General features: G+C 40.5%; 1 protein-coding gene across 4 annotated transcripts in view; it reads right to left on the minus strand.

Moving 5' to 3' along the window:
• Window positions 1-364: 364 nt before the first annotated feature.
• Window positions 365-26658, minus strand: part of Cd96 (CD96 molecule) — a 76431-nt gene continuing 50137 nt past the window's right edge. Inside the window, exons 9-14 of one of the 4 annotated variants that reach the window (XM_075963976.1) lie at window positions 20188-20259; window positions 12272-12385; window positions 9255-9317; window positions 8420-8506; window positions 5306-5429; window positions 368-3081 (exon numbers count right to left, since the gene is read on the minus strand). In XM_075963976.1, the coding sequence (XP_075820091.1) occupies window positions 2973-3081; window positions 5306-5429; window positions 8420-8506; window positions 9255-9317; window positions 12272-12385; window positions 20188-20259 (569 nt within the window). In that variant the 3' untranslated portion in view covers window positions 368-2972. Of the gene's footprint in view, window positions 3082-5305; window positions 5430-8419; window positions 8507-9254; window positions 9321-12271; window positions 12386-20187; window positions 20260-26658 lie in introns of all 4 variants that reach the window. The other 3 variants (XM_075963972.1, XM_075963981.1, XM_075963977.1) reach the window with 3 other exon arrangements.

Consider the following 26658-nt stretch of genomic DNA (forward strand, 5'->3'; position numbering starts at 1 on the left):
GTCAAATGGGAGATGAATTGCAAATGGTAACCAGAACAAGACCAAAAAAGACCAAATAAAGCTCTTCAAAGGAAGCCAACGTTAAAACACCAGCACACCCGTCACAGACTTAAAAATGACATAGACTTACATTGTACTGTAGAATCATCTCTCCCTTTACTGAAACTATTTGTGTCTCAAAATCTGCCATTTTTTTATCTTGCTGTTTCTGCTTGTATTCATGTCTCCAAATAAAACAACAAACTAAATCCATAATAAAATGTAAACATATCAGTGATGATTAAGTTGTTTAAATAAAAATAATTATCTCATTAAACAACAGCTATGTGTACGAGGCAAGTCTTTGTTACTTGGGAACCAAGGAGAAGTTGAGAATAATTAAAGGAGGCAAACTTTAGTTTATTTTTCCATTTGTTGAGCTGTGTTAGTTATCTACTGCTATGTGGTAAATTATACCGAGATTTGGTGGTATTAAACAAGCATTTATTCCTCTTATAGTGCCAGCAGGTCATAAATTAAAAAAATAAAGCACAGCTTGGTACTGTGCCTCTCATGAGCTACAGCATCGGCTGAAGTTGCAGTCATTTGAAGCCATGGCTGGGGAATCTGGTACCAGGGTGGTGGCTTGCTTGCAGGGCTGGTGATTTAGTTGGTGGATCCTGCTAACAGAAGCCCTGGGGCAGGTGGGTGTCAGCAGGGTTGCTTGCATATCATCATGTATGTCACCATGACATGAGACTGGGCTTCCTCCAGAGACAGTGATTATAATGAGGCGAAGGTTAGGGTTACAGTGTATTTGATGATCTAGTCTTGGAAGCCATACCTTGGCTCTTCTGTGGTATCTTATTGTCTAGACCAGTTAGACTGGTCAATAACTCTCAGGATTATGCAACACGGTGACAATGAATGCAATTATGCCACTCCGGGTGCTTCTCTTCAAGACTGGTTTAGACAAGCAGTTGTACTCAGTGTTGGAGGGGATGCAGAGGTGGCCAACCTTTTGACATAGTGACACGTGACACTGTGATCTACAACTGAGTTCATTTGGTCACATTCCTAGCTATCCTGGGATGAATACAGCATATGGGTCACAGGTTGATCATGCCCAAATGGGACAGGGCCACACAAGCGTAAAGTATCTGAAAGAGTCTGGTCTGTGAACTTGCAATGGTTCTGTAGTTGTTATCGTTGTCTGACCATGTACTGATGCAGGCACCTCACTCCTCAGACAGGAAGGCTTAATGGGCCAGGGGTGGTATCAGATAGTATTAGAAAACACAAACTTTGAAGCTGTTTTCATGTGCAGTTAGGGATAAGCACATTGCCAGTGAACAGAATGGCTCTCCTGGGGACTAAAGTCCACTCAGTATTTCCCATGATCCTATCTGCCAACATCTGTTCTTCCTTCCTGGGGCAAGGGGTGTGGGAGAGTTTGAGGTGACAAGGAAGAGCTGTAATTTATTCTGCTGCAAAGTGTTGCCAAACACAGTGTTTGTCTGACTAACAAGACTGTTTTCCTCTTCATTTGTAAATTCTGCTGGAAGTGTTTCGAAAAAAGTCGGCAGGAATGGGGTCAATCTGTTACTTCCAACCCACTCTATCTGTTATAAAACCGGTCAAAGCAGTGGGCTGGAAGAACAGGGAAGTCTCCAGTTGGACTGCCTGTAGACTTAATGTAAGTGTCTCACAGAGTCTGGTGCATGTGTGCATGTGTGTACTTGGGCACACATACACTGACAGTCAGAACTGAGGATAAAACCACCCAGCCCTAGGAATCAGTGGATTTCATTCATATCCAGAAAGCAACAGGTTTCTTGGCTACGTATCTTCTTACTCTTTCTCCATTGTAGTGCATGTGGCCGGCACTTGGGTTGAGCAGGATGAAGGGAAAGGGCTAGGGAGTACTGGGAATGCAGTCCTTGTACAGGGTGATGTATTTTCCTCCAGTGGAAAAGATGGGCAGATTTCAGGACGAAGACCTTTCACAAACATTTGGAGTTACTATGATAATTTTCACATCTTTGTCTTAGAATATTCTCAGGGAATGGGACAAAAGTCAGAGAGGATCATGGTTTAGGAAGATGGAAACAATCGAGAAGATTTTGTGTGGGAATGTTTACAGTTTGATGGTAAAATGGTCTCCACAGGCTCATGCTTATACAATTGGTCCTCAGCTGCGGACAGTGTCCAAAGGTCATGGAACCTTTTGGACATGGGATCTGGCTGGCAGATGTAAAGAGAGGGTGGGGGGATTGAGGGGTTCCAGGTTGGCTGTTTCCAGCCCAAGCTCTGTTTTCTGCCAGTGCCGTTTAACAAGCCGCTGCCACATACTCCTGTCACCTGATGTTCCCTTTATGATGGCCTGCATCCCTCAGACCGTAAGCTGGCAGAGCTCCTCTTTTGCTGAATTGCTTACGCTCAGGTGTTTGGACACCGTAGCAAAAACTTTAACCAATTTGCTGGAAATCACTGTCCTCCCCCAATAGAGCACTGAGATACAAAATAGAAAGAATGTACTTTTAAAAATGACAGCAGCCTTTGTGCACTTCTTACATAAGACAGGGAGTCTTTAGACTTTGCACTGGGTGTAAACATTGCTTCTTCCTTGGACACAGTGGCACCCTCCTAATGCTTAGACCCTTTGACACAGTCCCTCATGTTGTGGTGACTCCAACCATAAAACTATTTCCATTGCTACTGCATAACTGTCATTTTCCTGCGATTATGAATAGTAATGTAAATATTTTTTGGAGGTAGAGGGGTCGAGACCCACAGGTTGAGAACCACCGCTATAACTCGTATTTACATCTCAAGTGTGTGCAGATGAAAGAGGGCAAGGTGTTGGTAAAGCAGTTTGTTTATTTCCCACAATCATTTGAGCTGCAGCCGAGGCTCAGCTGGCTGGTGATGACAGTAATCTAGCTTTCAATAGGATGACAGAAACGCTCTACTGCATGGCAAACCTCAGAAGCTCAGAGTGTCTCCATCTCATGACAGGGCAGGTCATGTCCAGTGGACTCCTGAATGCACGTGTACTTGATGGGAGGCGGTGGTGGCTTGAAAGGTGGGGGTCTTTCCATGCTGAGAAGAAAACATTTCTCTTTCAGTGCTGAGAATGTGGGGTGGTGTTTCTTAAACTTAGGGATATACTGACGGGTGAGGAAGAGATACACTCTTATCTTATTTAGAATTTTTGACAGCTTAACTCTGCAAATGATCTTACCATTAATTAATAGGGATATGTATGCATGCATGTGTGTGTGAATGTATATATACACATATATGATTAATGTGGTATTTTATAGTTTGCAATGTGATTTTGATCCTGGCATCACTTATTTTGTGTAAGATATGTATATATATATATATATATATAAAACATTCACATATATTTATATATACAGTATTATTATACTATATATAATAACTGTGATTATTATAATCACTGTTTGACAGTTTGAGGCATAGAGGTTTTAAGTCACTTGCTTAAGGAAAGCAGGCCAGCAAAAGAAGTCTTGTAATGAGATCCCATAATCTCCATGGCAACTACCTCCTAATGGAAGGAACTTTACTCTTACATGGGTAGAACATCCCTCCAGAGACAGAAACATAAAATTCAAGGACTTTTTGAAAGAGCAACTTTGCTGACTCTACCCTCGATTTTTATGCAGACACTCATGTACATGGTGAGGATCTGGTACAAGCAGGAAGCAAGGTATTCCTTACTCCTGGGTTGGTTGGCTGGATAATGCACGCTTGACATTGTCTTTGTGCAAAGCCCTATTTCATGTTAGCACAATGCATCTCTGTCTTATGTGCGCCAAGCATCCAGGTTCATGAGGGATTTTGTTGTGCCAATGCTCAAGACATTTTGATAGCAGGAAACAGGGATATCTCTGTGAGAATTTTTGTGTCTATGTTCTGGCAATCAATAGCATCTCAATTTAGAGAAAGAATGAGTTAAAAGAGTGGGGAGGGAAAGAGAGAGGGGAGAGAGAAAGAGAATATTTTGTTTACTTTTATCTTTACATAATACAAATATTTAAGGAGAGAATAATTGAAAACTCAGTTTTTTTGTACTTCCATTTATATTAATATAAATACCACTAAACTTAAAAAAATTATGTTTATTTGTGTGTATGTCAGGTATGAGAGAAAGTATCCTCAGATACCAGGAGACACAATTAAAACAACTGTTACTTGAGGTTGTGAGCTGTTGGATACAGGTGCTGGGAACTAAACCTCGGTCCTCTGCAAGAGCAGCAAGGGTTCTTAAGCATTGAGCCATCTTTCCAGTTCCATAATCTGTAATTCTTATTACCCTGTATGTAAATATTTAAAAATATGCCAAAATGTAGATTTGAGTCTAAGAAACTTGTACTTTTTTTCAAAAATATTATGAATTTGTTAAGGTAATACAGTGTCCAAAATCCAGTCCTTGGATAAAAAAAAGCCCAGAATATTGCTTTTGTTTTTTCATTAACATGAAATATTTGTTGCTCATAGTTATAAAACAGGAGCATTCACTTTTGACATGGTGACATCATCTTCCCCATCTTCAAATGTACTGGGCCACATTCACAGCTTTTCTGGGATGCATGCGGTAGGTAGGATGTCTGCTGGGCCCTCCTATCGCAGTCTTAAGGGATCCTCTGGGAAGAGGATGCCCTGCAGTGATGACTGTTGCATTAGAGAGCGAACACACGGTGATCAGCACTGTGTATCCTGTGATCACAGCCTGGTCCAGGCTCATGCTCCATCACTGAATTAGAAAAAGGGGGTTTACCTTTACACCTACATGAGATTGCTGCTTAGAGAATTTGGGAAAATAAAGTACCTCTTTCCCCCTCTGTGAAAAAAGGAAAAGGGTGGGAGAAGCCCTCTCTGATGGAGAGCAACTGGAAGTTCAGAAAAATTACTTCTCTTACTCAATTTCACACTTGAGCATCTGGGCCCAGCTGATCCCAGTCAGGTCAAAAATTCAGGAAAATGAAAAAAATAATGAAGATTAAAAGAAGACAGTCAGTTTTAGCTTCATGGTGAGGTGGGCTCAGTTCTCGTTTCATGCCTACTGACCTGTGCATAACCTCTAATGTTCCTCCTGAGCGAGCTAGTGCAGACAGGGGGACTGAATCAAGATCTCTGTGTTGAGCCTTCACTGAATGATCCTGGGAAATTTTTCTCTGAGCTTCTAGAAGCCTGGATTGCTCATTAAATTGTGAGATGAATGCAATGTAGTCTTTATATCAAGTAAATATTTTATAATGGAAAATGTATATGTCTCTACATGTCTCAAAATACTCACATTTCTTTTTGATACTGACACCATTTTCTTACTCCTAGCATGAACAATATTGCACAGAAAATGAGCAAAGCTGCTACAACCACAGGCCAAGACATTCCATCTCTGGGCTTATTAACAGTGATACCTGCAGAAGAGCAGAAAAAGATGAAAGTTATTGCTAAATGTTGGCATTGGGGAAAAACAGGGATTTCTGTAGTTCACTGTAGCCTGGTGGTAGAACGCTTGCTCAGCATGCGTGAAGTGTTTCGTGTGACCCTTGATGTCACAAAACATTAACTTTTTATATGGAGGAATGCTGTAGGATAATGCTCTTGTGCACTGTAAAGATTTGTCACTCATGTTGGTTTAATAAAATGCTGATTGGCCAGTGGCCAGGCAGGGAGTATAGGCAGGGCAACCAGACCAGGAGAATTCTGGAAAGAGGAAAGGCAGAGAGTAAGTCACCAGCCAGATGCAAAGGAAGCAAGAAAAGAATGCCTCACTGAAAAAAAGGTACCAAGCCATGTGGCTAAATATAGACAAGAATTATGAGTTAACATAAACTGTAAGAGCTGTTAGTAATAAGCCCGAGCTAATAGGTCAAACAGTTTTATAATTAATATAAGTTTCTGTGTGTTTCTTTGGTAGTGAACAGTTGTGGGACTGTGGAGACAAAAACTTCTGTCTACAGAAGAGACATGTTTTTCCCAAGATGTTCACTGACTATGACCATATGTTCTTTTGTATAGGAGATGACAACTTGATAGTTGATTAAGTATCCTGTCAGCAATTTTCTATGACTACAAGAACATATATGTATATGTGTATGTCGTAAACAGGTATCATATATCCCATGTATTATAAATGGTGCATTCTTATATATGATTCTGTTTCAGGCCTCTTAGAGCCCACTTGAGTTATTTTCATAGTAATGTATAGAGGTACATCTCATTCTGTCCCATCCCTGGTTAATTCTACAGTACTGTAGTTAATTTAATTTGTTTCATAATGTTAGATGATCAAATTATTTCAAGCTTTTCTTTTTCTTCTAACAATACTTGAGCAAAATTTCTTAGCCATACAGTTTACTGTTTTTGAGACAGGGTTTCATGTAGTCTAGGTTTCCTGAAAGTCACTATGTAGCTGAGAATGACTTTGAACTTCTGATTCTCCTGCCTCTACCCCCTGAGTGGAAGATTGTAGATTTGCCTTCCATTCTTATGAGTCTTTGAAGATTAACCAAAGGTTTACTGCATGTGGATTAAGTACTCTACCAACAATTCTCAGACATCATTCATTCATTCATTTGTTCATTTATTCAGTGAGTCAGACTCAGAACCCTGCATATACTTAGGCAAAGACTCTACCATACCTTAAGAAATTAATATTTTTCTGAAAAAAGTTCAAATTTCTTGGTCTCAAATCCACCTTTTGATATATTTCTAAGCCTCCATTGAAGCATTCACAAAAAATGTAATGAGAATTACAGATCATGGGGCTGGGAAGATGGCTTAGTGCTTAGGAGCACTGTGTGCTCTTGTAGAGGATCCAGGTTCAGTTCCCAGGCCCTGCGGCAAGTAACTCAAAATCTCAATTACTGATCCCTTGGAGAGGGATCAGACTGCCTCTTCTGGTGTTTGGGTGTACCTGCACTCATACTCTAGCCACAGTTAATATTATTTTGTGAAAATAATACTCAGTATTAATTTAGATAATAAAAATTATCTAGTTTGTTTGTTTTTCCTGACTATTTCAATTTGGGTGATAAATTACTTGTGGGTGGTGATAAAGTTTATGTTTCTTTTGTTTCCTAGTTTTGATCATTGATTTTTACATAGTAAAGTTTCAAAAATCAAGAATGAAAGGACTGACTGAAAATATTAGTTTCACGAGGTTGGGGCTGTAGGTCAGTGCTAGAGTAGTTAACTGATATACCTGGAGCCCTGAGTTCATCACTAAAAAATTAGTGTTATCAATATTTTGCATGTTTACATAATTTTGACTGCAATCTCATGCTATTGCCATGTATATCAGTATGATTAAATCTAGAGGCTCATCCTTTTCAGACAGCACACATTTTGGATCTTCCTGATGGCCGCTCCCACCACACCCTGCTATAGGAGACACTGAAGGTATGATTGAAGCTCATGATGTTCTATTCATAGTTACATGCTGCTTTGTTTCTACAAAGGCTAGAGATTTCATAGCATAGACTTGTTGGGTAGCATGAGAAAAAAAAAACAGAGAACCATCATACTGAGCCTAGAGCTGAGTTCAGTTCATCAAGTCAAAACTTAACTAAGCTATAGCTGGAAATTATATAAGAGCCAACATTTCACAACCAGCATTTTAGAAAACAAAAGAAGAAAAGGTTTAAAACAAGTTTTGCATCAAGGCGGGTGAATCACCATTTGAACATAGTTTGCATAGTGGAAATTTGACCTTCCAGTCTCTCTGAGCTAGGAAGCCAGGATGAAGCTATTGGTTAGAACTTTGCCTTCAGCTTTTTTTCCCCCACGATGTACGTGGGATGATACTGTAGTGATGGGCAATTGTATGGCCACCCATATGGAAGGTTGTGTGGCTCTCAGGTCAGCTGAGCATGCTCCGCACCATGGGAAATTCCTGACTATTCCTATGACTTACTAACCAAGATCTCTGTGAAGGACAAACTCTACTGAGTCCCTTGCTCTTTCAAGATGTAGAACAAAAATCTTCATTTTGCACTGACATAATTATTATTAGTTGAGCTGCAGGAGTACTCTTTATTACAACCATCTTTCTTGATTCAAATAATGTTTTCACAAGCCCGCAATGTTTCTTCTACTTTTCGGCTGGCTGATTCTTATTCCATTTTATTCTTTCAGATTTTAATTTAAAATATAAGCACCTCATCACATTTCCTATTCTGCAGTTGGAATCAGGTCTTTCTCTGGATTCTGAGAGCACTTTATCATAATTCTTGTCACAAACAAGTTCAGTTGTCTGCTTACTTCTTTTTCACATGTCATCTCCAATGGACCATAATCTTTAGGATGCCAGTGTCCCTGTATACCCAACATGTGTCAGAGTGTCTGGAAAGGCTCTGAAAAATAATTTCTGAGTAAACTAAACATAAAATAAAAGACTACTCACTGGTGATATAGTTGTGGTCATTTTTAGTCATTCCTCTTGCCGTTGTAGCGACATCTGGAAATCCTTTGGTTGTGCTAGAGATGACATCTAGAGATGTAAAGGCAACACCCAAATTCATCTTTACAGCCATCTCAATATGATCAAGTTGCATAAACTCATAATTGAATTACAAGTATTACTGGGAAATTTTCAATGTGAATGGCCTCAGCATAGCCATGCTAAATCTGATATGGCTAAAGAGATGTTTCTACATTAAATTTAATTCTAAAGACCTAGGTACAGCAAGGCTGGTGTCTGGGGATCCGTCTAATGGCTACCAAATGACTGGGATTTCCTGGTGGTTTAGGGAACAGAACCTTTACACTTCTGAATAACAAAACAAGGACAGCTGAAGAAACACCACCCAAAATATAAGTAGCTTTGCAAAATTCTGCAGGTGAGGCCATGGAAAGATATGGTTCTAGCCATACTCTCACAGGTTAGTTAAGATTCAGGTAATTAAAATTCTGATTCTCCATGCTCAGAGACAGTGGATATCATCATAGATTCTTTTGCAACAAATAAACAAAACCATGTTGCCTCATCATTGCATGCCTGGTGGATTTTCAGGGGTCAAAATGTTGTCATATATATTTCATCTGAAGCAAACATAAAAGGCTATGTCCATCTTGTCCGAGTGACTGAAGGAATTTTTGCCCCTCTTGTTGTTATTTTCATGGGGAAGCTCTTTAAAGCACCTGCCTGCAACTGGCATCTCATCGTCCTTGTTTTCTGTCTGAGCCTACTTAAGCATACCACTGTTTTCTGTGTTACTCTATCTTCCCCAAGTACTCACCGTGTGGAGCCAAGCTTGCTTCTGAGGGGACTGAAGTGTGAATCTCAGTGGGTATCAATGAATCTGCTAACGGAAGAAGATAGGCAGTCCATTTTTCTAGTCAGACTTTTTCCTTCATCATGAATTGTATCTAACAACTGGGAAGAGGTACAGTAACAAATACTTAATCTTATTCAGCAGCCTTGCAGCGGACATTAGATTATCCCACATACAGTGGGAGTTAAGGGGGTGCATATGGTTTTAACACCTCTGATTGGGAAAGCTTCGGTGACGGTCACTGCTGAGGTCTGAAGGTGCCTCCTCTCAAGGATGTTGACAACATGAGAGCACTGAGAAGTGAGTCTTTAAGAGGTCAGTACACTACAGGAGCTTGTCTCTGATGAATGGTCTTAAGATCCTCACGAAAGAGGCTTCTTATAGTGTTCTCCTCAGCCTTTTAACCTTGTACTCTGTGAGGTCCTAGCAAGGTCTTCATCAAATGCCTGTATCTTGATCTTGATCCTCCAGTCTCTAGAGTTATAAGAAAAGACATGCATTTTCTTTATAAAATATGTGGTCTTATTCTGCCACAAGCCTGAAAGTAGATTGACTTAGTCTCTTAGGAATAAGAACGGAAGAAAGCTCCTTTGACATGGATAGTAGGCCGTCTTTGCTTTCACGCCCGCCCCACAGAGAAGCAGAAAGGTGGCAAGAGAATGAAAGCCCTCGTGTGTTATGGTCAAGTAAACAGATAAGTAAGACCTTGAAAACCTTGCTGGAACATTTGAGAAGGAAGAAAGGCATTTGTGCTTGTGGGTCCCTGGCATTTCTAGTCAACTGTGGACTGTGAACTGCATCAGCAAACCTGCATGACCATGAGTCTTTTTAGTTCAGGTACAGAGTCTGTGCAACACCTGGAAGCAAGTTTTTGCCTTGAGTAAAGAGCAATGACTAATTAAAAATCAGTTGTGAACAGGCCAGGATTTGGACAAAATAAAGAAGGCAGTAGATTTTTCTGGATAAACTTATTTTTTGTTTTGTTTTGTTTTTTTTTTTTTTTGTTTTGCTTGATATAGTGTTGCTTTTATTGTCTTACTTTCACAGCCTGGCATCTTTTAGTATCCTTTCATAGTATGTTTGTGAGGAAGGGTGGAATATATTAATTTATGCTGAGGTAAAACTGGTTGAAAAACTACTATCTATTTAGGAGAAATCTGTGTTTAAAGCAAAAATATTTTTCACTGCGCGTTTATTATCAGTGAACCAATGAAGAAAATTCTATAATTAGTAGCCAATGAACACTAATAGGATTTGTCCTAAATGTGGGAGAGCATTTTTTTCTTGTTAGTACTGATTTTTTCTTAAATTAAAAAAAAAATCAAGCTTAATACAATGCAAGGAGAATTGCCACAATGCACACAGATTATAAAAATATCAACACTTAAATTTTGCAAATTGATGATTTAGTAAATTTTTTTTATACAGCTGAAACATTTCTTAGAATAAAACATATTATATAATAAAATTAAAATATAAAGCCACTTTGGAAAAGGCGGGAGCTAGTTTTACACATTTCATTTTGTTTGATCTCCTTATGTGTCTCCGGGCCTCTCTGCATAAACCATGCTGGCCTCACATCTGTGGTGATCCTGTTGCCTCGCTGCCACCTCTCTCAAGTGCTGTCATTACAGGCATGTGCCCCCAGTCTGACTTGTTTTCTTTTCTGCTTTAAGAGCTATTGTTTTACATGCAGCAAAAAATTTAGTGGCAGGGAGAGAAGTGAAGAGAAACAAGCTCCCATTTGATTTGACATGTCTTAAAAACTTCAAATGAGTAAAAGGAGGAATTTCAATACAAAAACATGTTAGAAATCTTTTAGTAAGACGAGATGACTCTCTTTTTTTCTTTGCTCACTTCCGTGTGTATTTGTGTCTCTGTGTGGTGTGGGCACATGTTCATGTGGATGCATGCATACATGGGCACGCATACAGAGATTTGGGATTTCATTTTGAAGTCGCCCTGAATTACTCTTTCACCTTATTTACTGGGGTATGATCTCTCAATGTGGCTGGCCTAGTTAGCCAGCATGTTGGGGTGGGGGACCCCTGTCTTTTCTTTCCCGAGTTGGAACTACAGGCAGGCTGCATACCCACGAGTATTTCCATGTATTCTGTGAGTCTGAACTAGGTCCTCCTGCTTGCAAGGCAATAACTTAATAACTGAGCCCTTTCTCCAGCCCCTATGAGTAGTTTTGATACTGATTGCTCCCAGGGGAGAGCCGTGTTCCTGAAGCATGCTTATGGATAGAATTCTCTGCAAGGTAAAATTGTTTACCTCCAATGACCTATCTTTCATTACCCAGCAGTTTTCCGAAAGCTCACTCAGTCTCCCCTTATAAATACCCCATTCTTAGCGACCCCACTTTCTATCCTTCAATTACTCAGGGAGTCTCCAAGCAGAATGATGTCGAGTTCTTGGTTGGATGGAAATGATCTGTGTTGAGGCCTCACCATGTTTGTTAAATACATAAGTTAATGTTCCTTGAAGTCTTTTGAGCATCTGTTTTCATCAAAATCTATAACAAGCATGGCTTTGACATGGGAATAGCAAACAGCAGGGTAGCCAATAGCATTCTCTTGTACGAAACCAGTATCAGCCACAACTGTGAACACAGGGAGACTGTCGTAGAATCCCAAGTACATTACTGTATTCTTCCTTGGGTGGCTCCTGGTAAACTGTGCTCAGCAGGAAAGGGCACTTCTTATCTACAGAGAGGGCTTAAAGATCCTAGTGTACCCTACTTTTCTCCACTGGGTACAGTAACTTTTCCTGTTCACTTAAGTACTGTTGACGGTTGTCCAGAAAATGATAGCATATTAGCAACTGTTTCCCATTGCAGCTAAATCTACTTAGAATTATATCAAAGTTCATTATTATCAGAATTTTTGAAGTTCTTTTTAATATATATATGGAAGCACGTGGCGGTCCCTGCTGCCCACAAGGTTGTGTGGCAGAAGTCTGTGAGGAAGTTTGCTTACCTGGGGCATCTGGCTGGAGAGGTTTGGTAGAAGTACCAGGCAATGACGGCCATTCTGGAGGCGAAACGGAAGGAGAAGGCCAAGATGCACTACTGGAGGAAGTAGCTCTTGAGGCTACAGACACAGGCAGAAAAGAACATGAGGAAGCAAGTCAGCAAGTTCACTGAGGTCCACAAGACTAAAGGACTCCTAGTGTGATCCCCAATAATGACAGTGCCTCCAAAATAAACAAACCAAAAAAATCCTAAAACAATAAAAATCTCCTTTTAAGGTCAGTAATGGCAATTATGAGGCCCAGGTCATGAAGATGTCATGTATGGATGTACTTGGAAGAGTGAGAGGCTTCAGGCCTCTGGGGACCTGAAGTGCTTTTTTTTTTTGCTTGTTTACCTCAGGTTGGCTGGTTTCAATGTAGCCTCGGGCTTCATTGGACCAGGTAAATGGCAAGGGAAATCAGGAAGAAAGTAATTAAGATTCAATTTTCTTCTCCATGGCCTGATGACCCAAGCACTGAGATGAAAATGTCTTCCAAGATGTCATTAACCTCACCCACTGGGGTATGAAGATGTCCCGGCAGACTGTTCCCATTGCATGGGTGCTTAAAGTAAAATATACATTTTGGTTCCAGATTCTGGGGAATTTGGAAGCTGAAGTAGGATTAGATTCCAATGTCTTTAATACCAGCCTGGATCTCGATAAGGTAATACACAAAATGACAGCAAAAGACTGCGTTCAAACATTCTTATAAATGAGGATAAATGCAAAGCAATAAAAGTGGCAGAGGTATTTAAATATGCATGAGGGCCATAAAGCGAATCTCCCAAGACCATGTTCACAAGCAGCAAAAGACCCTGAAATGCAGAAATCCATCCATTATCATTCTTTCTTCGCCCGTAAGCACTTCATAAATCTATTGAAATAAGCATATTGAGGAGAGAGAGAAAAAAATCTCATTACCAACGCCTGTCCTGAATCTTGCCAAATGCGTCATCCAATATTGCATGTCGCACTACAGCCCAATTCAACTGGCAGCAATGTGTTTCAAAACAGTTGAGGAGTGAGCATTCAATTTCAGCTTGTTAGATTCTAATGGATTTCTGCGAATGATTATAAATATAGCAACCCATGGCAGGGGATTTTTTTGTTGTTGTTTCTTCTTTTAAACTTATGGAGAGAAAATGGTCACATCTTATTCACATGGTATTGAGAAGGTGAATCTTCACTGCCAGTGAGACATCCTTTGTTCGATGGATGTCAGAGTCCCTTCCTAGACCTTATTGTCTCTAAGACCATTTTAGGATAAGACCACTGATGAGATGCCCTTGGACAAATGAAGTTTTCAAATGGTAAAGAACAGAAAATAGGGAAGATCATAATAGTTCATTTCATTATGAACTGTATCAAAGAGACTAAGAATGCAATACTAGATGTGGCAGTATTGTATAAACAATAAGGCAAGACTATGTGGCGTGGGAATCTTTGATTCCTAGTTTCTGAGCTAGAAACTGCTTTGGATAACGGGAAAACTCCTACTTTTCCACTTCCCCCAACCCTGCCCACACTAAAATCTCTAAACAAAGGAAAGGAACCAAAAGCTCAGTTCCATCTTTCTGGCAGCCAGTCCAGCCCAGTTTCCTGATATGACCAGCCCGCCCAAGTTCCTGCCCACGGGCTTAGCCTTTGGCCATACTTGGGGACAGTCCCAGCTGCTGGCTAGCACCCCATCATCCTTCACCTAAGGTCTCCTAGGTGAGACTTCTCTGGCCTGTTCCCTGAAACCAGTGAATGTACCTGGGAGTTGCTTTGTTCTGAAAAAGTATGTTGTTACACACTTGTAATTTGGCTTGATCTGGTTTACTGAATCAGCAGGGAAACCTATTGTCTGGCTAAAAACATATGAATAACCTCTCTGCCCTACCTCATGGTAATGTACAGGATGCCAAGAATATTTCCAGTCTTTTCCCTTCCTCCCTTCCTCCTCTTTTTCCTTTTTTCTTCTGTCTGTGCCCCTAGCCCCAGCACAGCACAATATAATAACAATAGGCTGAGAATGTCGCTCATTTTGGTAGAGTGTTTACCTAACATGCATGAAGCCCTGGGTTGGATCCCCATCACCCTGGACAGACCTAGGTATGGTGGTGTGTGTCTGAAATCCCAGCACTCTGGAAGTAGAGGCAGGAGGATCTGAAGTCCAATTCAAGTCATTCTCAGCTACAGAGTAAGTTGGAGGCCGGCATAGGCTACATGAAATTGCCTCAAAAAATAATTTTCCAAAGTCCAATTAAGCAAATCATTTTGTTTTACTGTGCATCTGCCTGAGTCGTCTTCTTTGTCTAGATGCAATTATCTTTCAACTCATTCACTCTCCGGCGAGCACAGACTGTGTGCCGGTCATTGTTGTAGATGTTAGGATACATAGGGCAGTGAGACAGAGGTCAAAAGTTTTAGGTCATGTTTTTTCATACCCCACACCCTAGTACAACTTAAAAAATAATAGAAATAATGAAAAAGATTACACATTGAAAAGTATTATGGTGAGAATTAAAATATGAAATGTTTTGTATGCACAATATCAATTTATCTTGGGATTGTCTTTTCCAATAACACCCTCAATAAACCTTTATCTCTACTGCTACAAAGTTCTCACTCCATAATTAACAAGAGTCCCTTCGTTTACCTGACTGTTGCTCCTTCACTGGTGTTTCACTGACTTGTCCAGACTGTCCTTAGGGACAAGGTACAGGTAACATAAAGGGTTCATGGTACTTGTTTACACAACACTCTAAAGAATAAAGGATGAGAAGACACTAAGGTAGGTAGAGAATTTTAGCAGTTATTGCAAACAACTCTCCTTTATATTACACAACATAAGTGTGGACATCTTCCTCTGTGTCACTAATATTTTCTTGTCAATTTGTCCACTGGGCAAAGCCTTTCGAACTTGTGTCTTTGCATATATAAGGTGCATTGAGTATATTAGTACATCCTGTCTATACTTTTTGATGGCTTCATAATAATTCATTCCCTTCAACATCCTCTTATTGTTGGTTATTCTCTTCTCTTAATTTTGTCTCACTTTTATTCATACACATAGATTTTGGGTTGTTATAAACAACAGTATATTTGTCCTGTCTTTTAAAGTTCCTAACAATACTGTTCTGAATGTTATCACATGACTAATCTGTGTATTAAATTATATTTATTATAATTAGTTATGTTTTTGAGACAGAATCTTATCTATAGCTCATATGGACTTGAAACTTACTATGTAAACCATGCTGGCATCAAACTCATGGCTAATCTCCTGTTTCCGTCCCTAGAGTGCTGGATCTACAGATGTAACCACCACATCTGGCTACATATTTTATTTTTAAAAATTAAAATATATGTTGTCCCCTGGAATTTTTTTGTACTGAGCACAGATTCATTAAGATTTATTCATGCTGCTGCTCATGGCTACTCTCCACTCATCTTTTGTTCCTCTGTAACATTTTCTTTGTACATACAGCAATTTATCTGTTCTATTGACTACTGTCATTTAGATTATTCATAATTTTTGCTGTATAAATGGAGTTTTCTGCCAGTATTTATGCTCATTCCTCCTGTGCACAGTAAATTGTGGGAGAAGGTCTATAACCAGGAATACAATTGTTGAGTAGGGTTGGCTCCGTTCAGCTTTCACACATCATGCTGGGACCGTGGGAAGAGAGAGTAACAACATGTGTTCACATAAACAGTATATATAAGCTGTAATTATAGCATAGCAATTGACAATGACAATGCAGAAAACGTGACTCTGATTTCATTTTTTATTCACCTTTCTTGATTTCTAGAGTCAGAACAACTCTTTAGATGTTTCTAAGCTGATGTGTTTCATAGTTTGAAATGAAGGGTGGCTTCCATTTTCTATTGGCTTTTGTTGGAGTTCTAAGCTTTCCTTACATACTTTTTCTATTGTCCTTTGTTTTGTTGTTGTTTTGAGCTGTAAGCATTCTGTACACCCCCTCTTTCCTTTCTCTCTGCACGTATTTGTGTAGTACATGCATGTGGATGCATGTGTGTGCATGCATGCACCCATATACATGCGTGCAGAGGCCAAAGAAATGTAAGCAATAAATCATTATGGTAAATTTTTAGTACGAAGTGTGCTTCACTCATCCAAGACTCACAGATAAGCAGAAAAAAAATGAGGCTTCCCTTCTGCCTTCACTGGGACTGACACTGGCTAGTCTCAACATCCCGAGAGCTGGAAGTGGCAGACAGTCTGCTTCGTGACTGCAGGGCAGACATCCTTATTAAGAAAAGGGTGTAGTAAGGTGAGCATCCAAACTTCCTAGGCTCCCACAAAGCCAGTACATGCAGTAGGATCAAAAACCCATTGCCATTGTTCTTGAGTTCTCAGTAGTCCTCATTGTCCGCTATGTTCAGCAAGTCCGGTTTTATCCCAGACTTTTTCAGACCCAGGCCAGCTGGCCTTAGTGGGTTCCAGATAGAACATCCCCATTGTCTCAGTGTGTGGGAGGGAGGGGGACTTGATGGCGGGGAGGGGGAGGGAAATGGGAGGCGGTGGCGGGGAGGAGGCAGAAATCTTTAATAAATAAATTAATTAATTAAAAAAAGAAAAAAAAAGAAAAGGGTGTAGTCTTAAGCCCCAGGATGTTTATCGGATAAGGCTTTGCATCCTGAACCAATACGACGCTCATAGAGGGTAAAGATTGTAACTCACTAGAGTACCAGTCTGAGGGCAGAAAATTTTTGGGACCAGGGACTGTAAAATCACTGTCTGTTTCCGGCCAAATCAACATCTCTATGCTCCTGTCCTTTCTGCAGAACCAAAAGCTGTTTCACTTTTGCTAGTCTCCTGAGTTTGTAGTTAAGGAGGTGAGGATCTTGTTTCTCACAGAGGGATGTCAGCCAGCTGTCCTGCGCTATCACATTCTCCCTCATCCCCCTGAGATACAGTCCCTCACTGAACCGAGAGCTGGACAGCTGGCAAGCCTCAGCAATCTTCTTGTCTTTAAGGCCCCTTTCCACTCCACAGCACTGGGCTGGCAGACATGCTTAGCTATGCTGGCTAAGGTGCTAGGGATTTGAACTCAGGTCCTCATGCTTGCACACAGAGCAATCACCAGTTCCCACTGGACCATTTCCCCAGTCCCTCCTTACATAGATGTAAGGGTATTGAGTCCTTTCAGTTGTGAAATACGTGACCAATATCTTCCCCCAAGTAGAACTTCCTTTTAAAACTTTTTAAAAATTTGTCTTCTTGCCAGGTGGTGGTGCATGCATTTAATCCCAGCACTTGGGAGGCAGAGGCAAGCAGCTCTGAGTTTGAGGCCAGCCTGGGCTACAGAGTGGGTACCAAGACAGGCCCCAACGCTACACGAGAAACCCTGTATCAGAAAAAAAAAAAAAAAACCAAAAACCAAAAAACAAAACAAAACAAAAAAAAAAGAAAAAGAAAAAAATTGTCTTCTCATGAACCAGATTTCTTAATTCCATGTAAGTTATCAATCCTCTTAGAACCAATACAAAAACCACACTTTTATTTCATATTTAAAATTTTGCATTTTGACATCAAGATCTTAAACTATGCTTATTTTAGCTGTAAAGAAGTTCACTGAATTGCACAGACTTTGATCAGTTTAGTTTTGATGTGTGAGGATATTGTTTATTTGTAAGTTTTTTAAAAATATAGTTTATAAAATAAAAATAGGTCTTAAACTATACGCAGTTTGTTTCGGTATAATGTGTAGTATAAAAGTCCATTTGAATGCTTTTCTTAAAAATAATCAATATTTCAGGTAAGCTGGCTGAAAAGGTCCCTTCTTTTTCACCATCATCTGCCACGCTACCTCTGTTCTGTGTCTAAACTCCACTGATCTGTGCCTCTCCTTCAATGCTCCCTCTTCTGAGCACTGCCTTTTCATCCCGTTTTGGGGTACTGAGTTTAAACATAGGTATCAATTATTAGTATATTTAACAAAGGGACTATGTTAAATTATGAAGAGTATTCCATTGGCTAATGAGGAAAGTAAGTGATGAATTAAAGATTGTGATTGATCTAACTTTTGGACTTAGGTCCACCAAAGAGATAAAAGCAATAAATAATATTACAAAGACCTGTACTATGTGAATTCTTTTTTCTCTCCCAATTCCTGGGTCAGCCTTCCAGTGACACAGTGACTGAGCCAGCAAGTACAGATGAGCTCAGCAGGTATGTCTGATTTTGAATCTTAAGCCAGCGATGTCCTCGCTTCTTTTTATTCTACTCTACATGTGACCTCCCCTGTCAGCTCTGTCTTCTGCCACACAGAAGTAGTAAGTGTCTTCTGCAGGCTCTTAATATCTACTAAGGTGGGCCCTGCAGTTGGCACGGTTCCACATTATAGTGGTGCCTTTACATTGTCTTTGACTGTCTCTTCTGTTTAAAAAAATATAATATTTAAATGTATTCTTTAAGATTTTATGCATGTATACAGCACACTTTGTTTATATTCTCTCCCTGAGTCCCTCCAGCTCCTTCTGGACTCTCTCCAACATGCACTCCCTTCATGTTCAGTCTATCCTACTATCTATTTGTCTATCTATCTGTCTGTCTATCATCTATCTATCTATCTATCTATCTATCTATCTATCTATTATCTATCTATCATCTATCTATATCTATCTATCTATCATCTATCTATCTATCATCTATCTATCTATCATCTATCTATCATCTATCTATATCTATCTATCTATCTATCTATCTATCTATCTATCTCTCATCTATCTATATTTTATATATATCTATCTGCCTTACTCCTTCCTTTCTCTCCCCGCCTCCCATAACTCACTGAGTCTAATTAGTGTTGCCCATTTATGCATGAGTATGGACCACCCACAGGAACATGGTCAACCTGTCAGTGACCACACCCTTAGAGAAAACCAAGTCTCTCTGCCCCAGCAGCCATCAACTGTCAATAGCTCTTCAGCTAGGGGTGGCAGTTCATTCTCTTTTATTTTCATTATGGATACACATATCCTGGCTAGTTTGCACTTTCTACACGTGTTCAGAACTTAGTCTGACATCTTCATTGTTTTTTGGTTCTATCTATCACCCTTCTCTACCCCCTCCATCCCCCTCCTGCTCCTTCCAGAACGCAGTAGTTCCATGAACTACCTATGCATCAGAAGATGACCCTGAACTGGCTGTATGGCCAGTTCTTGAACTCATTATCCATTCTCTTCATCTCCCCAAATCCTGGGATTACAGGTTGAGGAAGCAAGATGAGAATGTCTCACTGAGAAAAACAAGGCTGGAAATCTAAGCAGAGACAGAGGAGGAAAGAAGGTGGAGTCAGGGAGAAACCATGTAGCTGCTGAAGGAGAAAAATGCCAGAACCTTACCAGTAAGCCTCAGCCTCATGGCGACACACAGAAAAACAGAAATGGGTTAATTTAAGATATAAGAGTTAGCTAGGAATATGCGTGAGCTGTTGGCCAAACAGTGTTGTAATTAATATAGTTTTGTGTGTGATTATTTGTGTCTGGGTGGCCAGAAAACAAAAGTACAGTCTCCGTTTACAACAGGTGTGTACCATCACATCTTACTTTTGACTCCTCATTTTCCAGACAATTTCCCAGTTACCATAGCAGCCCCTGCTGCCCTCCCTTGACTCTTCTCATGTCTGTGTATTGAGTTTTTTTCCTTGTATCATTAGTTACCATGTATCTGTTTCTCCTCACACAGCAAATTTGGAACTTAGATCTTGTTCATATATGTATTTTAATCATCTGCAACAGTACTTTAAACATGGCCAATGCTTTATAAGTTTTCAAGAATATCGTTATAAACATGGGACATGGTGCCTGTCAATACGTGTGCTGGGTGACTGAATAGAACAGACAAAGGGACCCGTGGTATACTCAACAGTTTTTGCTGTCTGTTCCACTGGATGTCTGGACATAGTTGAAGCCTTTAGTTGTCACGCTGGAATTGCTGGCTGAAAGATAAAATTATTTTCAGAATCCAACTGTTTTTTCTTATGAAACTGTAATTTTGCTTTGATGCACTGTTTTTTTATCTGTGTGACTTTGGGGACACGTGAAATGTCCTTCCTCCTCAGACACTGGCTGTTCTGAGGCTGACGCTCTGTGATTCATGTTTAATGTCAACTTTTTATTGGCAGTTTCCCTTTTTCTAACCTTGTAACCGGGTTACTTTATTATTACCTTAAAATCCCTTGACAAATGAAAGGTATGCTGTAATGCAGGCCATCCCAGTTTACTGTTAAGATTATAGTGATCATCACATCCTTATGTGGCCACTGCGGGGTAACTCTAAATCAGCTGGAAAACATGGCTTTTTCCCAAACCTCAAGGTCTTAGACATAGTAGTAAGATGAGGAGTTGTTGAACATGAAGCATGGGAAAAAGCCCGCTACTCTCCCTGGGGAGTTGCATCTGGTGTTGACACATCCCCACCTACAATGGCCATTGAAGACATACCTGGATATCCTGTCTGTAAAACAAAATTTCCAAATTGCTTTAAGTATTTATAGTCACATGTTCAATGACGACACTAAACAAGAGAGTCTTTGGGAGGAATCGAAGAAGGCACATATCTAATGGCTTCATTTTAAATATGGAAAAAATCTGAACAGGTTACACAACAAATATTCAGATCATTCCTTTGCTACTAACACAGTTCTAAATTCAAATCTATTATATTCATATCCCAAACACATATTGATTCAATATCTGCTTTGTAGCGAACACAATTCTAGGTGCTAGGGTTGTGGCAATAAGTGAAGTCAAGGTTTCTGCTTCACAAAATTTACCTTACAGTGAATTTTCATAAGGATAAAATATTTTCACCTGCTAACGATGGTTTCCTATTGACTTTGATTTTTAGCTGAAAATGAATTTCCGTAAGAATATATTTTCACGTACTACATTTTGCATTTATTTAAATTCTTAGCTTACAAAGTCGTCTCCGTATTTACAACACACCCTTTTCTTCCTTTTTGTCTCCCTGGTCACATATGAAAATATGGCCTACGGTTGCTTATAACATGAATGCTTCTCGGGAGAGGAGGCAAGATAGATGAAGGAAGAAGAGCTTCCAACCACACTCTGTTGAAAACTTGTCTACATCTTCTCAGGAGACACATTTTTAGTCTATTTTGGGTGTGTGTATTTCTCCTTTGGTCCCACACACACCTAACATGTCTTAGGTAAATACACGTAAAAGAAATGAAACAGTGACTAAAAAGAGGAAATAAGGGTGGAGCAAACAGGGAAAGTTGGGCTCTGCCGAAACCAGGATAGGGATAGAGCACAGTGTGCAACTCTTGCTACTTTGTTACTTTAGCAGATAGAGTCCCACATTCGCTGGAATTTTCTAGGTTAAATGATAGGAAAGAAACAGCATATATTATTTGATTGATGTACATTAAAAGACAACATAAGTCAGTTTTGGAGAGTTATTCTTTTTACCACAGTTGAGAAAAAGATTTTCCAAGTTCTTGTATGATGACTGTTGTGTAAGTTGTACAGTGTCCTCAACAACACCCTTGCAGTATGATAGAGCGGGCTGTGTTTATGCATGTGACTCTGAGTAGAGAACGGTGTGCCAGCTTCCAGAGTGCCTCGATGTTAGAAAAATTATCTTAACCACTGAGCCATCTCCCCAGCTCTGGAAAAATTTTTAACTAGATAAAATGAATAATGAATTTTTTGAAAAAAAATGTGTATGGTAAATAAATTGGTGCATGGTTTACACGTAGTTCATGTGCAGAGATGTCCACAGTGAATGTTTCTGCAATGCAGCCCAAAGAGATTCAATGTCATGTATTCCTCCATGTAAACTGCCATTGACAGGGGAGCTCTTAGGAGATGCTTTATGCTACTTGGAGATTTGAATAGGCAGCAATGTCAGAAAGGGAAGACCTGGGATGGGGAGGACCTCAGCTCAGTCATGTGTACTGACTTATGCGAATGTTTCTGAACCCATTCAGAGCTCAACATCTTTCACAGGCAAAACTCTGGCATTTGTCAAGGGCTTAGAGCACAGGAAGCCCCCAGGAAACAAGAGTCAGCGAAACCTGGTCTCTCTGTCCATGTGGTTTCAGGTTTACTGGTCTTCCCCTTGGTTTTTGTTATCATTCTTGGCCTGTACAACTTCGCATAGGTCATTGAAAGAATGAGTCATTTACTATGGGCCTTATTAACCACAGAGAAGTAGAGTTGAGTCCACCTGGGTAAACAATTGTTTTCTAAGTAAATTCAAACCACTCTCCTTCCTGCGGGTTAACACCATGGCTCGGGATTGAGGTCTGCTCACAAGCCACAGCCACACCTTGACCAGTCATAGTCAACCCCCTGCAGGCACTCTTTGTCCAACAAACACTTGAGGGCTGGTATCTCTTAGGTGCTGACCTTGAAATTTGGAATATTGCTCCTCTGCAGCCTATGTTCATGGAGGAGACTTGAATGATTAGAAGAGACGTGGAAAGGACAGATAATCAAATAAAGAATCCAAATCTGAGAGCATGTAAAGCTATGTGTTCTCAGACCAGGAATGCCAGGGGAGAATTGGACCAGGGAAGGACAGGTGGAAACTTCCTTGCATTCCGAGGCTTAGTAAGTTTGAGGTAGCTGCCTATTCCAGGGTATACATGTATGTAATTACCAAAATTTTAAAATGATATTTTTTTTTAAAAAGTGATCATGTCTGATTGTCTCTACATGCAGTAGAGAATTTTAAAAAGAATTTTATTTGCAGTTTTGAACCATTCAGATTGGTAATATTCTTAGCATGGGAATGGGGGCAGTTTGCTTTAGTCTCTTTGGTTTCCAGGCTAAGACCACATCCCAGCACACTAAAACCTCTTGCTTTCCAATAATTGATTTTACATTATGACACACGCTAGGCAAAAAGTATGAAAACCCAGATGATAGAGAGTTGATTGCTGTGTTTCCTGGCTGTTTATTTTTCCTTCAATGTGAAGACTTACTGTTATTAGATTTTGCAAGCGTTCAGACATACATCATCATGATTGTTGTTTCCAGGAAAAAAAATAAGCAGCCACTTCTTCCAATTTGTTTTGTTTACCCTAGTTCAGAACCTTCCATGAGGTTCCAGTCCATTTCACTTTAACTCTTTAAGTGCATCCCACCTGAAGGAAAGTGGTCCTTTTTTAGAGTTTCTGTGGCTATTCATGTAGTCTGGGTTGAATAGAGGGGACAGAGGAATGCTCTACAAAGGTTAGTTCTGGCTGTTGCCATACGCCATTGTGACAACTGCTTCTTACCCTCCATCTTTGTTTGCTTTCCCGGGGACTGACCCCCTGCTTCTCAGAGAAAAGCATAGATGGGTAAAATGCCAGTGGTTTCCCAGTTTGGTAACTTTTTGAAAATTTTATAAGACAATTGCCCACGCATCCATGAGATGACGGTGGCCAGTTTTATTTTTCATAGCCTAAACTGTCTAGATTAGATTAGAGCTAGCCTGTTAAAGGAAGCCCTTTCTTACTTATTCCTTCTGTCTTCTCTGTTCTCCATGTTCCCTGAGGGAGGGGTCTAAGCCAGGAACAAAAGGCTGAAGTCAGACCAGGGCATCGTGAAGCTATTTCCTTGTCTTTGCCTCACACAGTCATAAAGCACAAAGTCAATTTGTGTCAGCCCTCTGCGGCCAAGGCAGACCCATGCTTGCAGAAGGGATAGAAGAGAAATTCTGGACTAAATTAATTTTTTTCAAGTTTCGGCACTTCATTTGACAAGACTTTTAAATTATTGATATATGTCTGCTCTAGTGGCTGAAAAAGACCAGACGACATTTATTATATGAAAATCACCCCCCAAAGGGCCAAGTAATTTGTCTGAAATTTCTTCCAGCAGCCAAGAAACTATTCAACAGAGCTCATTTGAACAGAGAATGATGGAGAAAATAATTTTTTCTTTTTTTGCTACGCAGTCCAGCTTATATAATCAACCAAGTGCAAGAATAAAAAAGATTTGCAAGGTCACTCAGAACGACGTGGTTAGTCAGGCCAACTCATCCAAGACTTCCCTTGTATTCCAGGGATATTGCCTGAAAATTAAATTATTTTCCATATCACAGTGTTTTCACTCAGCCTTCCGCTGTATCACTATAGCATCTACTGGATGTACTTGGATCAATCTGCCAATTTCCTGCACAAACTTAGAGTTTCTCTCCATCAGCTCTCCCCACCCACAGCACAAAGGGCCCCTAACGGTGGTACTGAGATGGCAGACCTGTGCTTAAGAGAATCTGGGCCATACCGACACATTCCAACGAGCCTTATCCGTCCCAGAGGTCAGGCTGAGGTGTAAACTGACCTTGAGGCTGGTGTGAAGGAGACACTCACGGAGATGTCCTAAACACACTCCAAAACTCTAGTCACAACCTGCTTGTCTAACACGTTAAATGAAGGGCTAAGAGGACCATATACCACCAGATTATTGGCCTGAAAGGGGTTCAAGACCAACTCAACAAAGACAACAGAAAGCACGGCAGAGTTCTCCACCTATGTGGCACAGTTGCAGACAGGATAATTGTTAGTAATTTTAAAAATTGGTCACCTGGGGCTGGCAAGGTTGTTCAGCAGGTAAAAGGGCCTACTATGCGATCCGGGTGACCTGAGTTCAGTTTGTAGCGTGGAGAGCAGAAGAGAGTTGACTCTCAAAACGTACCCCACCCTCTGAGCCGCCTTGCTGCCTCGGGATTTTTCTAGAACTAAAAGAGAGCATGGCGTTTTTGTGAGCATGATGTTGTAGAGCCAGACCCACAACAAAGATTGCATTAAGGTGATTGCAGGCAGAGGCAGAGCACGGAAGGGTAAGGAAGACACAAAGAAGGGAAGGGTGCTCTTTCCTCTGAATTATTTCTAACAAAAAAGATGTGAGTTCCATTCTTGGGAGACTAAATTTCTCAGGAACCTCTGGTCCAGCTAAGAGAAAGATTAATGCAGGTGTTTTGCGTGAGCAGGCACAATGACAACTTCACATGAGCAGGGATTTATCCACCATAAAAGGCATTTGTACTGACAGAAGCAGTGGTCTGACTACCTAGGCTCCTTTCTGACTTGTCAACCTTCTGCACGACTTTACTTTTGCCATTTAAGCTCTTTGTGTCTCAGGATTCTTTCCTGTGAAGTGGGTGGTAATAACTCTTCAAGTTTGTGCTATTGGCAGAATGAAATGAAACAATGTATTTATAGTTGAGAATAATTCCAGATGCACTGGGAGAAGTCGACAAATATCAGGGACACCGTTCAGCTATGTGACACAGCCATGTCAGTGGGGAAAAAAATGGTTAGATAATTTCTAGGAGAAAGCCGGAAGGCACTTGTGTGGCAGTATTCTAAAAGCCTGTCTTTGTCCCCGTATTTAGTCAGGCAGTCCTGGTGAGGATCTGCTATATGACTCTCCATTTCCACAAATGCCTTGTTGAGACTGCCATCAATGTAGACCATTGTAAATCAACATCACCCAGTCTTTAGGCTGCCTGCTCTTGCAGCTCCCATTCCAAGCACATTGCTTCCTCTTTCCTTTTCCTCATACAATGACAAGCCACAGAGACTGCTGGCATCCAGTTCGCTCTAAACTCACAGCCCACTGTTTTAGCTCATCTTCACCTGGCCCCATCACACCTCTCTTCCCCACCGGTCCTTATGACTCCTGCCTCTCTTCTCAAAGATGCCTTCAGTTTATTTACAGCTGCGCTGAAGATGACGATTTTAGTTTGGGGCCCTGGTTAATTTTGGTGCATAACTGTTAAATAAGTAATGAACTTTTTAAGTAATGAAGTTTAAAAAGTGTTAAAAGGATAATAATTGGAAGACCCATTTTGCGTCTTTCTTCCAGTTGAGCAGATCCCTCTTTCTAGACTGCGTGCAGCCTTCCCCAAGCCTACTGTATGCTCACCGTGGCGTGCTGAGCATTGCTGTCATAGTTGGTTGTGGTGGTGATAGTAACAGTGCTGGAGAGATGAGCCCAGGGATCTACATATGTCCATCAAGCTTTCTGCCTCTAAGCCACACCCTAGCTCTCTCTTCTGCCTTGCTCCTCTTCCATGTCTATATATGGTAACACTGGAAACTAATGGAGTTGCCATCACTACCAAATCAGCAACATCCTCTACCTCCTTTCAACTCTCTGGGACTCCCTTGCTCTAGAACCCAGTGTCTTGACCTGCTGATGCTTGTCTGTGCGTCTTCCTTCTGATACGATCCAATAATGCATTTCCTGAGTCTGTTCTCCATCCATGTCTGGCATATTTATTTGTAAGTCTGTAGTTTTGTTGCCACCTCCCACTCATTCCCTCCCAGACATGATCATCTGCTTTCTTCAGACCAGCTGTTACCACATGAGGAACA

Source organism: Microtus pennsylvanicus, chromosome 1 (genome assembly GCF_037038515.1).
Source record: "Microtus pennsylvanicus isolate mMicPen1 chromosome 1, mMicPen1.hap1, whole genome shotgun sequence".
In the NCBI taxonomy this organism is placed as follows: Eukaryota; Metazoa; Chordata; class Mammalia; order Rodentia; family Cricetidae; genus Microtus; species Microtus pennsylvanicus.